Raw genomic sequence first — 14,634 nt, 5'->3', positions numbered from 1 at the left:
TTAGTTCCTCTCCTATTTCAGTGAAGTCATGTTGCCACTTTCTTCATTTCTCATGCTGGGAAGAGCCTTTGCAGTACAGCCAGGCCATGTCTGCCCTGGGGGACACAGTCTGCCTCCCTGCCCACTCCTGCACCCTCTCCAGCTTTCCTAATTCCTACCTACTTCCTTCTCTCCTCATCCCAGCTGCACTGGCTCCTCAGCCCCCTACACCCAAGCTGCTGACTCACATCCTCTCTCCAGACACCACCTTCTTTTGGCCTGGCTCCCTGCAAAGTGCTTTGTGACTTAGTGTGGCTCAGCCAGAGCCTGCAGGTGCAGGCAGTCAGGCTCCAAAACCCCGTGTGAAGTCCCTCCAAGAAAGCAACAGTGATGCTTCCACAAGATGCTTTCTCCCTCGGCAATGTGCTGAGGGCTGGGGCTGTACTGCCACCAAAAACCCAAACCTTGTCCCTGCTGCCACCACCTCTCTGGTGTGCCCATCAGGGGTGGCCAGGGAGAGTGTCCTGGTGCTGCTGCTGCCCAGCTGTACACTGAGACCTTGGTGTGGACTTTACTGAGGGCAGGAGCTGAGTGGCAGGAGGGCTGGATTAATGCACTAATTCCAGATTATGCTCTAATGCAGGCCTTCTGATGAGGGAGCAGTCCCTGTTCCAGCCCAGGGGACACTCACTCCCTGGGCCAGACTCCCCACATCTGCCCTGGTCACAGCTTGGTTCTGCCTGGCTGTCCCCTAAGGAGCTAAGTCCTCAGAAGTGATGAAGGACTGTGAGACAGGCAGGGGACACAGCACAGGGAAACCTCCACACTCAGCTCTCAGTGAGCTGGAGGTATGCAGCCCTGGCCTCTGCCTTGCCAGCTCTGTGGCAGAAGGATTAACCAAGCAGAGCTCCAAGTTAGCCAGTTCCCCTTCCTCACCTGCACCAGGTTCCTGCATCGAGCTGCTTCCAGTCTGTGCTCCTCACTCCCAAACACATCAGCCAGGCAAGGCCACAGGCCGCGCTTTGGCTCCAGTGGATGTTTGCCATCCCACCTCTCTCAGTCCCGTGCCTTCCACTGGGCCACCCTAGGCACAGGCAGAGCTCTTGCAGCCTTCCACCCAACCTGGACGTGTCTTCCATCAGATGAGACCCTGTGGCACCTTTCCCTGAGCACAAATATCTCATCAGCGAGTTTAGTCGGGGACCCTCTGGCCCTCTCTCTGCCATTTGCTGCCATCTCCCTGGGTCATTTTGCCCACGTGCTCCCCCACAGGCACCCCGTTAGCAGCTGTGACTGAAGTGCCATGGAGCAGAAACCTGCACCCACAAGCCATCCCCATCTCAACACAGCAGCAGCGGCCCAAGGCTGCAATGGAGCCAGCGTTTGAGTGGCTCCCACAGCGGCAGAAGAGACCTCCCACCCCCCTCTGCCTGGAGGAACAGCATCCATCATCCTTGCAGGCAAAAGAGGAAAGGCTTGTGCAGAAAGCTGGGCCAAGGCAGGTCCTTCAGCAGCCAAGCAGGTGTTGGGTCTGCATCATCCAGATCATTTTCCTCCCATGGAGCATCTCCAAGTCATTCTGGGGGATGGTGACAAGTCTTAATAGCAAAACCACTGCTTCCCTGCTGTTTGTCTGACATGGAAGAGGCATGGCTTGCCAGGCTGGCTGCTCCAGCTGCCTATCAGCTCTCCCTGCCCCGGTGCTATGGCCAGCTCATCCAGCCCATGGAGTTTGCTCCACAGACAGAGCAGTCAGGCAAGGAAAGTCCCATTGAGCTTTTTCCATTACTCCAGGTAGAAACTCCCTTATTCACATGTGACTATTCATCCCTGGGACCCACTGCCACTCAGGGTCCATCGAAGAGCCCCGTGCATCTTTGGGAAGGAAGATACACCCACAGTGATGCATGGAAAGGAGATGTGTTGCTGCTGGAGGAGTTTCAGACTAGGAAAATATTTGGACCTCTCACCTGGATCCCTGTGTTGATTGATCACTGATTTGGCCCTGTTGTTCTGCCTCCAAGCCCCAAACCCGATGTGAATCTGCCCATCCCTGCAAGCCCAGACACCGCTGGGCCCTGTGGCTGGCAGCACAGGGGGCTGTCTCACTTCCTCACCGCTCCTCAGGAAGCGCTGCAGGGATCACCACTTTGGACACAAGCTCTATCCATTCCCCTTGCTGCTGTCCAATAGCTGGCTCCTGAGTCCAGACCATCAATCCTGCAGCAGCACAGGAGTCTGGCATGTCAAATCACGGTTTTAGAAAGGCGAAAACCAAGCTTCCTAGCCTGAGATTCTCCCCCTCAGTACCCAGCCCGACTTGTGTTCTCTCACATGTTTCCTTTGCCTTGGAGGGAGCAGAAAGCTCCCAGACAAGGTAAGGTTAGTGCTACCCCTGCCTTGCTCCCCCCAGCAGCTCTTCAAGGTCCTCTGGGGTAGAGAAAACCAGACATGCCTCCCTCCCTGTCTCCCTCCAGTAAGACTCTGGCTGAGCCAATGATGTATATTTAAATGCATGGGAGCATCTAAGCTCCTCTCTCATTCCTTGACATTTCCAGAGACTCCAAGCTGTCTTCAATTACCAGTCTGCAATTAGCTCTTCCTAAATCCCCCAGTGAGGCCTAGGGCTCTTAATCAATGAAATAAAAAGGAGGAGGGGAAGGACAAGGCCTCACTGCAGCTGGAAGCAACTTAAAAGGCTGGGGCTTGAAGCTGGAATAACCCTGTGAGTGTCTCTAAGGAGATCCAGTGCTGGGAGGTTGTTCAGCTCTGGGAGGAGACTCCATAAAGCCCTACAGCAGGGAATAGAAATCACTGGACAAACACCACAGCTCAGGGTGGAAATAGCAGGTACCAATGGCTCAGGTGTCACCCTGTGATGCAGACCACCTTGCTGTATTCATCTCACTGTGCCTCAGTTTCCCTTGCTGTGAAACACTGGTACGGGAGAGTCAGGGCTCTCCCAGAAGCCCCATAGGAGCTATAAGGCTCCAATTCCACCAGTTTAAGCCAAAGTTACCCTTCCCATGACAAGATGTGGGTATGGCCAAAGCTGGGACGGGTTGGGAATGCCTTGTGGCCCAGACAGCTGGCTACAAGGTCACATGAATGTCAATCTAAAGGCACAGACAAGAGCATCCATTAGGAGAGGGAGGACAGGAGCAGCATTGGTCTTGTTATGTTTACACAGCCACGGAAAAGCCTCGCACAGCGCCCTGCCAGGTCAGCCCCCGTCACAGGGACATCTGTGCTGTCTTCCTGGCAGCTCAGCTTTGCCTGAATGAGCCAGATTGGGCCTAATTAGCAGCTCTGCTGATGCACACAAAGGTAGAGAGAATCCAGCTTACCCTCCATGACCTGCAGAGCCAGCACAGCTCTTCCCAGCAGAGGGGAGCCCAAATGCCTGGCTCAGAGGGGCTGCGAAGCACTGGATGCAGACCCCAGCCAGCGAGCATGTGCGGCAGCTTCTGCTAAAGAAGTCCTGGAAAATTCAGCACCATGAAGCGTAGCAACCAGTTTTAAAAAAGGCAAAGCTTTCTCATGCTCCACCCCTCTCCCTGGAGGTCTGCAGAAGCACAGGGCTGGTAACAGGGAAAACAGCACAGCTCCCACAGCCTGCTGCTGCCACCAGAAAAAGGGAGCCCAGCCCTGCAGAGCAGAGGTAGGGAGGAGTGAGGTGAGAGAAGGCATAGCTTCAGGAAAAAGAAAACTAAATTTTAAAAAAATGAAGGTGACATAAACTGTGGCATCCTGTTTAAATTCAGCGTGGCAGACAGGCATCAGGAATTTCCATCTGGAATGGAGGAGGCCAGGAGAGCTCACAAGGGTCCAGGAGACACTCAGGTGGACCAGGACTGGCCTTGGGCACAAGGAGGGATGAAAATTTGACCCCCAAACTCACACCAGGGAGAAAAACCCCCTTTGGGAAGCAGGGCCCCCTATCCCTCTTGGGGAGGAGTGGGTCATGACCAGGAGCTTGGGGTGTTACCCCAATTGCCCTTGCACCCCACAGCCCAGCAAGTCCAGGAGCCACTGCCAGGCCCATCCAGGCCACCTCTTTATTCTCCAGTGAAGCAAAGCAAGAGGAGAGGAGACCCCCCCCCCCACCTCCCATAGCAGACCCCCTCCGCTTGGACACCCTAGGCCACCTCTGGCACGGACCCCTCTTCCTGCAGCAAGCCAAGGAGGGGGAGGCATCACCCCCTGTTTCGGGGGGCACACGGGGGGGGATTTACCCGAGGGGAGGGGCGTGGGCGCCCCCCCAGCGGCTCGAACAAAGGGGTATGCGGGCGGTTCCCGCGGGGTGAGGGGCAGAGTCGCCCACGCTGGGGGAGGGGGTCCATATACCACACGTGGGCGGGGGGGAGGAAGGCATCGCCCACAGAATCCCCCCCAGCCTTGCCTGCAATCCCCGCCTTTGTGTGCTCAGGCGCGGCAGCTCCAGCACCACGGACAGCGCCGGGAGCGCTGCGGAGGCGCGGGGCCCGCACCGAGGGGCTCCTTCACATGCACCCTCTACCTGGGGCGCCCGCCACACCCCAAAATCCCCCCAGAGCCCTCCTGCCCCCGGCCCCCACACCCATTTTTTCACCCCTTTTTTCTAAAGAAAGCGCATCCAGGAGCCTCCGCTCCTCCGCAGCCTCCCCTCCCCCCTTCGCGAGGGTGGGAGCGGCAGCACTCCCCCTCCCCGGTCTTCGCCGCCGCCTCGGTGTTCCGGAGCGCAGCCCCCAGCTGAGGTCGGAGGCGGGGGAGGAGGGCAGCCGGATCCGGAGCAGGGAGGGTCCAAGCAGCGTCTCCGTGGAACTGGCGGCCGGGGAAGGGGGAAGGCGAGAAGGATGCGGGGGCAGGGGGGGGAATCCGACAGTCCTTCGCCTCCCCCGCCCCTCGGTGCGCGGCCCCTTCCGCCCCCGGCGCCGGGGGCCTGGTACCTCCCTAACGGTCCAGGCTGATCGTCCAGTGCTTGGACCCGTCTCCGCCCTCGCCCTCGCTCTTGAGGTCCTGGAAGAGTTGCGTGAAGTAGTGCGGGTCCGCGTTGATTCGCAGCATCTTGGCGCTGAGGCGCTGGATGATGCCCAGGCAGCGCTCCCAGAAGCGCCCCTTGTCTCCCTCAACCAGGAAGGGCTTGAGCGGGTAGGAGATCTCGTTGCCCATGTAGGAGTAGGCGAGATAGAGGCAGGTGAGGAAGGAGGCCTGCAGCTCCGCCTGGCTCCCGATGTCTTCGCCCCGCAGCGCTTCCCGGCACAGCAGGTAGACGAACACCAGGTTGGCCGGGGTGATGAAGCCCTGGTCCTGCCAGCCCTGCAGCAGCAGCGAGCGGTCCACGCTGCGAAACCATGAGATGAGTTCGCCGGGGCTCAGCTCCTTCAGGCGGTAGCAGCGGCGGCACACGAAGTCCCCCAAGCAGCGCAGCAGCTCGCCGGTGGACGCCTGCACCACCACGCGGCGCGGAGATCCCGGGGGGCGGCTGCCGGCCGGCGGCGGTGGCGGCGGCGGCTTTCTCCCGCCGGAGCCCGGGTGCAGCTCCTGCGGCGCCGAGGGCACTGTGGGCACCGGCACGGCCAGCGGGCCCTGCTTGGCACCGTCGGCCGGCCCCACCACCGACTTGCGCAAGTTCTCGCGGTTGCGCTGCACCACCAGCGGGTCGGGCTGGCCCGGGGCCCCCCCCGGGGCCCCGCCGCCGGGCTTCGGCGTCACCTTCTTGGTGCTTTTCTTCTTCTTGGCCGAGGCAGCCACCAGCCGCTTCCAGGTTAGCGCCGAGATGAGCACGCCGGGGCGCTTCAGCCGGCTCTCGCCCTTGCCCGGCACCCTTCCCGGCGCCTTCTCGGCCAGCAGCCCCCCGCCGCCGCCGCCCTTGCCCGAGGAGGCGGCGGGGGAGAGGGAGAGCACCGTGCCCATGCTAACGCCGAGCGGGACGGGCGTGCGGGGGCCGGGGCGCCGGCACCGCCCATATGAGGCCGGGAGCTGCGGGGGAGGCGGCCCGCACCGGGGCCTCGGTGCCCGAAGATGCTCCGCCGCGCCCGCTCTGGGCTCCGCGCCCGCCGCTGCAGCCAGCCGGGCCCCGCCGCTCCCCGCCTCCCCGCCTCCCGCCAATCGCCGCCGCACCGGCCCCCGGTGCGCCCGCCCCTCGCCGGTGGGCGGTGAGGGGGGAGAGCGCGGCGCGGCCGTGCCCGGCGGCCGCCGCCCCGCCGTGACCTTCACTCATGGGGGGCTCGTTCGGCGCGCCCGCCGGGGAGAACGGGCTGGGACCCGCGATGCTGTCGCAGACCCCCAGCCCTTCGTCTGGGGGTGAGCCCAGAGGACAGGGGATACGGGAAGGGTCTAGGGAGGGCTTCTGACCTCAGCTGTGTCTGCCGAGACCTGCTCTGTTTTCTTACCTACAAGGGGAGGGATGAACCTTCCCAGACCAGCGCAGCCCCCTGGCCCGGTGGTGCTCGGGGTACACGGTGGGGAAGAATCCTTTGAAAGTGCTAGAGGAAAGGCTGAGGAAGCGTGAGGATCGAGAAGAATGGGTGCACAGAGGGAAGCTGGAGAAGGCTTGGGGTGGGTGCAAGGCTGGCTGTGACTCGGCAGGCAACATGAAAGGTTTAGTCTTGGTGGCTGAGGTTCATCTCTCCTGAGAACCAGCCCAGCCCTGGGCATGGCCACACAGGGAGTCAGAAGGTGCCACGGGGGCGCACTCCCACGACCTACTGTGCAAGCATGGGGTCCTTCACTCACCCTGCCTCTTCCCACTCAGCTGTGGAAGGGAGATTTACCACCAGGCTGACAGTCACCAGTATCAGGCAGCAGTCAGTGACCTCAGAGAAACAGGATGAGACCACCTCCATGTTCCCAAGGCAAGACCAGCCAGCTCTGCTGCCCAAAGCTCCCAAACCCATAGGGAAGGAGGGGAGGGAAGAGATGCTGCATTTCTACATCTTTGCAAATGGTGTGCGATAAACCAGCCGCGTGCATGAGCATGGCTGCTGCCTCTCCCTCTATGGATCAGAGCATGCCATCGATGTTGCTGCCTCTCTGCTCCGTGCAGGAAGATCCCCCTTGTATTTCTCATGAGCTGCATTCTATGATGGGTGCCAAGCATCCATTAAGAACAAAACATCCCAATTGCAGGGACTGCTCCCACAAGTGAAGCGCTGGGAGAGGCAGCTGGAAAAGGTTTCGGGGGAATGTCTCAAGGATGCATTTTGATACAGCATTTTATGTGTGAAATGAACACATGTCATTGCCAGGATGTAGCTGCTGCAGGATGGATCCGGGCTAACAGACGGTAATGAATTATCAGCTGGGAGGAGCTAAACCAGCCCACCCTCTCCCTCCCCACTTCCTCCTGCACTGCTGATGCTGGAGGTGTTTGCAAAGAAAGCGCAGACTCAGAGCCATGTTTCAGGCTTCTGGACTGGCCTCCCGATGCTCACTCGGGGCTGACTTGCCCCTCTGGGGGCAGCAGAGAGGCTCTGCCCGCTGGGCCATGGCAGGGAAGTAGAGCAAAGTTTCATTCCCACATACCCTGCACTGTGGCCAGCCGCCATCCCTGCAGTGGCATCTGCAAAGAACAGGCACATGTACACACAGACCCTCACAGGCAGAGGTTTGCTTCGGGAGTGGCCAGAACCAAAGTGGATCTGGGCCAGCATTACTTACTCCAGGCCAGCTTAGGCTGGGCTGAAGTAACCATGAGGATTTGGTAAAGGGGTATAAATACAGAGGAGGAAAATCAGGACAAGGTTCCTGATGACAATTAAGTCAGCACCTTTAGATATACATAGCTGGTTTCAACCTAGCCAAGGAGATGGGGGAGCCCTGGGGGGGTATAGGAAGGAGCATGTTGTCTTTGCTCTCTTTGCATGTTTAAGGATTTTCTGGTGCGCACATGTGGTCTCATCAGAAACCCTGAACTGAATTTTTCAGGTGAGGAAGCAGAGACCTTTCTGCATACTGCTTGCTCCTGTTGAAGTAAAATTGCTCTCAGATCACTTCACAGGAAGCCTGCCCCACATTGTGTGAGCTCTCCCAGACTGGCTTCCCAGAACTCATTCATAAAGGTTTTTCTTATTTGGCAGTGATGAGCTGGACTGCACAGCAGAGGCCAGAGAATTCCCCCGCCCTGGCTGGGCTTGTGGCTGCTGCACCACTCTGCTCGGTGTGCCTGCACCTCCCGCCACTCCCAGGAGGGGACACTTGGCTGAAGCCTCTTTAAAAATCCAGCTCAGGGCTGTTTAGTGATGCAGCTCGAGGCCTCAGCTATGAGCAGCAGAAAGCTCCAGGGCATTATTCCCTTCTTGCTTGCAGCTTGAGTCCTGCTGCGGCAGCAGCTCTGGGGTAGAGGAGGTCAGCGAGCCCCTAGTCCTTCTCCAAGACAGCATTGCTGACAGCGGCAAGAGCTTCCTGCAAGCACCATGGAATTTCCCAAGCCCCACAAGAACAGCAGGATGTTCCTTATGTGGGTAAAGAAGCAGCTTTGCAGCTTACATGGGAGGCAGCTGCACTCCCATGTGAAAGAGGAGGATCTTTTCCCCACTCTTTAGTTTTATTCTTCAGTCTCAGGCCCTGAGACTGGCAGACAATGCTGTAGCACAAGCCACATCCCTGAGACCATCTCTTCTTGGACTCTTTTTGGTCAACTGGTAGGGAAAGGCATAAAGCAGGAGGGAAGGGCAGCATTTCCCTTCCCCAAGGAATTTGGAGTCCCACTCCAAGCAGCAGGAATGACATGCCCCCAGATGAAAGGGAGGAATGAGGTAGATCTTCAGGCACAGTCAGCCTCAAAGCTCTCAGACTTCTGCCCTTGGCTAAATCTTCAGCTATTGGTGGGGTGGATTTGCAGGGACACTGTTGGCATACACAGATCCTGTGTGGCTAAGGGTCACTCTAGCAGGGCAACATATATTTCAGTGACCTGTTAGCACCAGCAAAGGGATGCTTTCTTGTCCAAGACCCTAATCTGGGCCATGTAAAGGAGTATCCCTGTCCTGAATCAAGGGTGTTCCAGATGGGAAGTTGAAGCACTCTGGTTCCCAACACAGCTGACTGGGCTCTAGGAATGGAGACAGATGGGAAGACAGCAGCACCAGGGGAGAGAAGCTGGTGTAAAACCAGTCCTGTAGGTAGTACTGTAAAAGTATTTGAGTGAGCTAGCCTGGAGCTGCAGGATCCACACAGCTCCCTGCAGGTGCCTGGCAGTCTCTCGCTCTGCTTCGCCTGACCTGTGCCTCCCAGCACACAGAGCTGTGCAGCTCTGTCTGCCTGGCTCAGGTGGGAATGGGCGGGGGGGGCAGCTCAGGCCTTGGAGAGGCACATGCCAACTGTCACACCCTCTCCAAACTCTCTCTGGCATCATGTTCCCACGCTGGAACTCTGGCTCAGAAATACAAAACCTCTCAACCTGGGGCAGGGCAGCTTTTCCAGCACCCCCACGACATAAAAGGCATTTCAGAGGGTCCACGGCCCCCTAGCCAGCTTCCAGGCCGCTGACCCATTGGAGAGTGGCTTGTGATGGGTCCTGGCTTAAAGCAGTTGGCACGTCCCCCTGCCTGCTCCAGAATGATGAATGACTATGTGTTTGCTGGCTGGCTAGAGCAGTTCTTTAATAGCTCACTTGCTGTGCCGTGGTCTGTCTGTACTGGCAAAGGCAGGCAGGGAAAGGATTGTCTCCCTGGCAGCAGCTGGCCAGCCAGCTCCTGCCCCGCCTTACCCACAGAGACGGAGCTCAGCCTCAGTACATCTCTCAGTGAGCAGGTCTGACAGCCCTGATGCTCCCCCTCCCCAAGCTGCACAGCAGACAGCCTCCAGCAGAAGTCCTGCCTGTGTTGGTGGCCCTGGGGCTGGGAAGCCTCAGAGGACCCGGCTGGCAGGATGTCTGCAGTGCCCAGGGAGGAAAGCTGGCTTGTGCTTCTGGGTGCCCCAGCCCAAGCATCTCTCCCTTTTCCATTCCTGTTTACCTTCCACCTGTTTCACGTCCCTCTCCCAGCCCTCAAGGGCAGGGGGCTACAGCTGTGGGTCCACCAAAGCTTACCCTGCGATACCTGCTTGGTGTGGCTCAGGCAGGGAGCAGTGCCTACCTATGGTGGCTGGAGGAGCTTGTGCAGCCCCTGCTCTGCAGTCGGCCCTGGATTCACACGGTACAGTGAAGCAGAGCACAGTCAAGTCGAGCAGCCCTGTTGCAGCCCCTGGAGAGAAGCTATTTTTGTCCTGCCATTTGCTGAACGGTGGTGATGGGAATGGCTCAGAGAGCTGGAGAAATGCAGCTTCTCTGGGTGGAAAACATGCAAGGCAGAGGCGGGCTTGAATCCACATGAAAACACATCTCTGCTTTCTAATCTATGGGCAGAGAGAGAGGTCCTACCACTGGGCTGCTGGCGGTAGAGCAAGGCGGTCCTTGCTGACATAGAGGTGAGGATTGATGCCACCAAGGGGATGCTTCCAGCCCACATCCCTCACAGGACTGCCGCCACTAAAGCCCTTAGGGAAGAACCTCTAAGCGCTGAGTGGAATAGGAAGGAACAATTGGGAAGTACCAAGCATCGCCACGGGCTGCTTAAATGCCTGCCAGCGCGCCTGTAACTCTCGTGGCAGGAGAAAATCCACAGAGCCGCAGGGTGACAGAGGATGATGAAGGGCTGATTATCCTCCCTGCAGCCACTTCAGGCTCCGTCAGCAGGCCCCCTGCCAGCCCGGCACGGGGAGGCGGCGGTGGTCTCTGCGCTGGAGCCCCCGGAGGGGTGAGGCGGAGGCGGCTCCGGGGGGCTCGGGGGCGGCCGGGCCGGGGCTGCGCTGCCCTCTCGCGGCAGCGGCCCCCGCAGCCCTGCTCGGCTCCCCCTCAGCTCCGGGATGTGTTCCAGCGGCTGCGTGCCCAGCCCGTCACGGTAATCCCCTGCCTCTCTCCGCCCCTCCGCTCTGGGGATGCTGCAGGGCTGTCAGGGGCACTGGCATAGCTGTGGGAACATCGCACGGCTCTGGGTGAAAGCCTCTGGTCGCCCATTTGGTGACTGTGATTCCTTCCTGCCTTCTGTCACCTGCACAGACCCAGCACCTCCCAGTCCGCCAGAAGCTCGGAGCACCTCTGGAGTCTCCTGGCAGTGAAAAAACGGCTGGGGTGAAGGGGCTGAGGACTGTGCTGGGATGGAAGGGATGCCACACGACGCTGTGTGAGTGGAGAATCCTGGATGAAGAGGCCAAAGGGAAGCACGAAACAACAAAAGCATCAGTGCAAGTACCCTCCTTGGCAGTCAGGAAAGATTTATCCAGGATGATGTAGATGCCGGGTGTTGAGCCCAGCACCCCTGGTTTCCAGGTGAGAGCTGTTCCCACATCTCCCTGGCTGGCAGGAGCTGAACGATCCAGTCCCTCGGGATTGCTTCATCTGGAAGGCAGGCAGCTGCCTTTCTTTAAGCTCTCCTGCAGGCACATGGGACACTCAGTATGCCAAGGGCAGGTTGTAGGGGCACAGCTGGCTCTGCACCAGCTCTCCTGGTGCTCCCTGCCCCGGCTGTGTGCATGTACAGCTGCATACTTGCAGCTGCACGTGCATTCACAGGCCAGTGCTGCCTCAGCATTCCGAAGTGCTGGAGCATCCCAAGCGCTGGGAAGGGGTTGCATCCCCTAGCTCTGTTTCCCGATGCTGGCTGGGAAGGCAGAGCCATAAGCTCCGGCTCTTGGGTTGCCTTGTCTCTGTCGGCAGCCAAAGGCCTGGCGACACTTGGGGGGCTGGCTGTCCACCAGGTGGAGCTGCACCCCACGGTTTGATGCTCCCGGGGCGGCCCTGGGACACACTTGGTCTCCTGCTTCTTTCCCCATCCTGGCAAGGAGAGACCCTGGCTTTCCCTAGCCCTCCAGGTAATGTACATGTGAAGGACAAGCATGCATGTCATGTACATATGCTCTGGTGACAAGTGGTGACCCTCATTAGCCCCACTTGCCCAGCAGTAATTGACTGCTTGCAATGGTTGAGGCAGTCTTTTGGAAGCCTTCTCCCCAACAGGAACACAAGGAGATTGTCCTCGGTGGTGTTCTGGCCTCACGTTTTTCCAGGGCTTGGGGCCAACTGCATTCACTACACGGAGGATGGGGTGGGTCCCAGCTCCTGCCAAGCTCTTCATGTAAAGTGGTTCTTGCCCATTCTAGTTGTGTGTGGGTCCCCAAGGATCCCCTGACCCTCTGGAGCTGCTGCTGGCCATGCCATCAACTCTGCTGTGGCCAGTGATGGAGAATTCCAGGCTGTGTGCCCTGTGGCCCTGTGCTCGAGGTGTATCTGCTCAAGCACTGCAGCCCTGTGATATCAAAAGGACCGCGAGGACCTCTGGGAGAAGAGCCTGCATTTGCTGCTCCTCAGCAGCCCTGCACCAAGAATTGGCAGGCTGAGATCCAGCTGCCTTAGCTTTGAGGGGTTCAGGGCGAATTGTTTCTATGATGATACCATGGTAACTCCCAAAGATAGACTGACACCCACCAGACTCCTCTCAGAGCCCCAGACATGCCTCATGACGCTGGGACCTGAAAGATCCCCTGGTCAAGCAATCCACCACCTTCCACATACAACCCACCATACCTTCTTTGCTCCCCTAATGTTTGCCAGTCTCACAAAGGGTTCCCGTCACTGATTGCCCCTCGTCTTTCCATGGCACCCCAGTGCAGGACTGGGAAGGCAGGGTTCTGGAGAGGGTCTGTCTGCCCTCGGTCATAGCCAGACTGGGGGCCTGGAGGAGAGTCTGCTCCTTGCCTGGTGGGATGCTGTCAAGCCTGGTCTGCGGTGGAAGCGAGGGAGGCAGCTGTACAGGAAATAATCATGGCTTGTTCCAAGATTAAATCACTGGCGGGAGTGCGAGAGAGGATAAAAGGAGCCGTCTGTCGTTAAAGGGAATATTAACCCGGCAGCGGGTCGGGAGGGGGGAGAATTTTATTCCTTCCACTTGCTGACTGCCAGGCCCGCTGTGCACACAGGGCTCAGCACTGACAGCATCTCTCAGCATGACATGTGCCCTCCCTCCCCAGTTCAGCCCACATCATGGGCCCTTTCCCCCTCCCTGCTCCAGGAACGTAAGCTTCTTTGAGCAGGGGCAGAAGAAAGATTTTCAGAGAAGTTGGGAAACTGAGGCAGGATCATGCGGTATGTCAGACACCACATGGAGGCACCGAACCACCCTGTCCCTCTGAACATTGCTGTTTGCCCTGCCCAGGCCAGGTCTTCTCCCAGTTCCTGTGGATGAGCTCAGCATGGCACAAAAGGTTCTTGTTTGGTCTGGCCCTTATCAGGGACCTGCCTCGAGGCCCTTCGGCATGGGAGCTGGGCTGGAGCTGGAGCAGGTGAGGCCAAGGAGCAAGGGACAGGGCAGAGGGAAAACAAGAGACCAGCTGCAAAAGGGGTGAGCTGGCAGGAGATAAGATAGAGGGAGAAATGCAAAATATGATGGGTGGCAGGTGGGAGGAAACGTGGGAAACTACCGGGCACCTTGGCCAGCTGGGAGAGACACTTAACGGATCAGACCCTTTGGGGGTGCCAGCGAGCCGCGGTGACAAGCTCCCAGCCCTGCTCATGTCCCCTCGCCCTTGGGCTGGGACCTGCTTTCAGGTTTGTGAGTAGCTGAGATGGGACCCCCAAGACACCTGGTGAGCCTGAGCAGCTCCAGGGCTATGGGGGGACTGAGCATGGCCCTGGAGAGCTGTCACAGCCCTGCTGCTGGTGTTGCTGCAGGGAGGCAAGCCACATTCTCTGGGCCAGATCAGGGCTGCATCTTACAGGCTCTCCTGTGCCAGGATAAACAGCCCCATGGGTTTCAGGGTTTGCAGCAAGTGGTTGATGAAATCCTGTGGCCCTGTGCTTAGGACTTCCTTCCCTTTGAAGGAAGAGTCCTGGCAAGTTCCCAAGCAGGAAGGTCCCAGCCCCTTCCCCCTCATCTTTCTTTCCCCTCACAGCCCGTTCCCTCTCCAGCTGAGGCCTGGGCTGAGATAAGAAGATGAGCTATCCTTGGCTGCCTGGTGCATCCTGGTGCTACCCCACAGAGTCAATGTGTTTCTTCCATGCAGGTTGAAGCCCTCAGTGTTCAGCCTTCCCACATGTGGAAGCCTGGCTGTGTGCAAACTGCTTGAGCCTGGTCTGATTTTGCCTCACCAGCTTCCTTCATTAGCCTGCTCCCCCTCTGGGGGGAGGCCAGTGCTGCTGGGAGCAGCCAAGGCAACCATTTCCCCCCACCAACGCAGCAGAAACGATCAGCATGCACAGCTGCCTCCTCAGCATCCACGGTCAGTGCTGGCAGTGCCAATGGGTGCTTGCTGCTGGCTGCTGCCCGTCTCTTGGGCTCCAGATTAAGCCAAACCTGCTGAGGGAAGGCTCCCATGGCACCAGGCACGGGCTGAGATCCGCAGGGGTTTGCACATATGTCCCCCAGCACCCCACAGAAGCTCCCATCCCTTGTACTCTGGACAGAGAACCTGCAGTGGATGGAAACCCTGTGAGCCCATGCAGAGATCACTGCAGGTTTGCACCCGGGGCAGGTTTGGCCCTGCTGCACACAAACCCAGCGAGCAGCTGTTGCCAAGACGCTGCAATTTCCAGGCCGACATCAAAAAGCAGCTGGGGATTGGCTCCCACACGCTCCCACACAGCACATCCTCTCTGCTTTGTGAGTGATGTTTTACAACATAAGTGCTGCTATATTAAGC

At 58.7% G+C, this 14,634-nt stretch overlaps 1 protein-coding gene across 1 annotated transcript; it reads right to left on the bottom strand.

Moving 5' to 3' along the window:
• Positions 1-4,007: 4,007 nt before the first annotated feature.
• On the bottom strand, positions 4,008-6,071 carry CDK5R2 (cyclin dependent kinase 5 regulatory subunit 2). The gene has a single exon (XM_004176745.6). It carries the CDS (start codon positions 5,872-5,874, stop codon positions 4,912-4,914), a length of 963 nt encoding a protein of 320 aa, XP_004176793.2. The 5' UTR covers positions 5,875-6,071; the 3' UTR covers positions 4,008-4,911.
• Positions 6,072-14,634: the final 8,563 nt, after the last annotated feature.

This window comes from Taeniopygia guttata, chromosome 7 (assembly GCF_048771995.1).
Source record: "Taeniopygia guttata chromosome 7, bTaeGut7.mat, whole genome shotgun sequence".
NCBI lineage: Eukaryota > Metazoa > Chordata > Aves > Passeriformes > Estrildidae > Taeniopygia > Taeniopygia guttata.
Note: the sequence above shows the minus strand (reverse complement) of the source record. Positions and strands in the feature narration are given on the sequence as shown.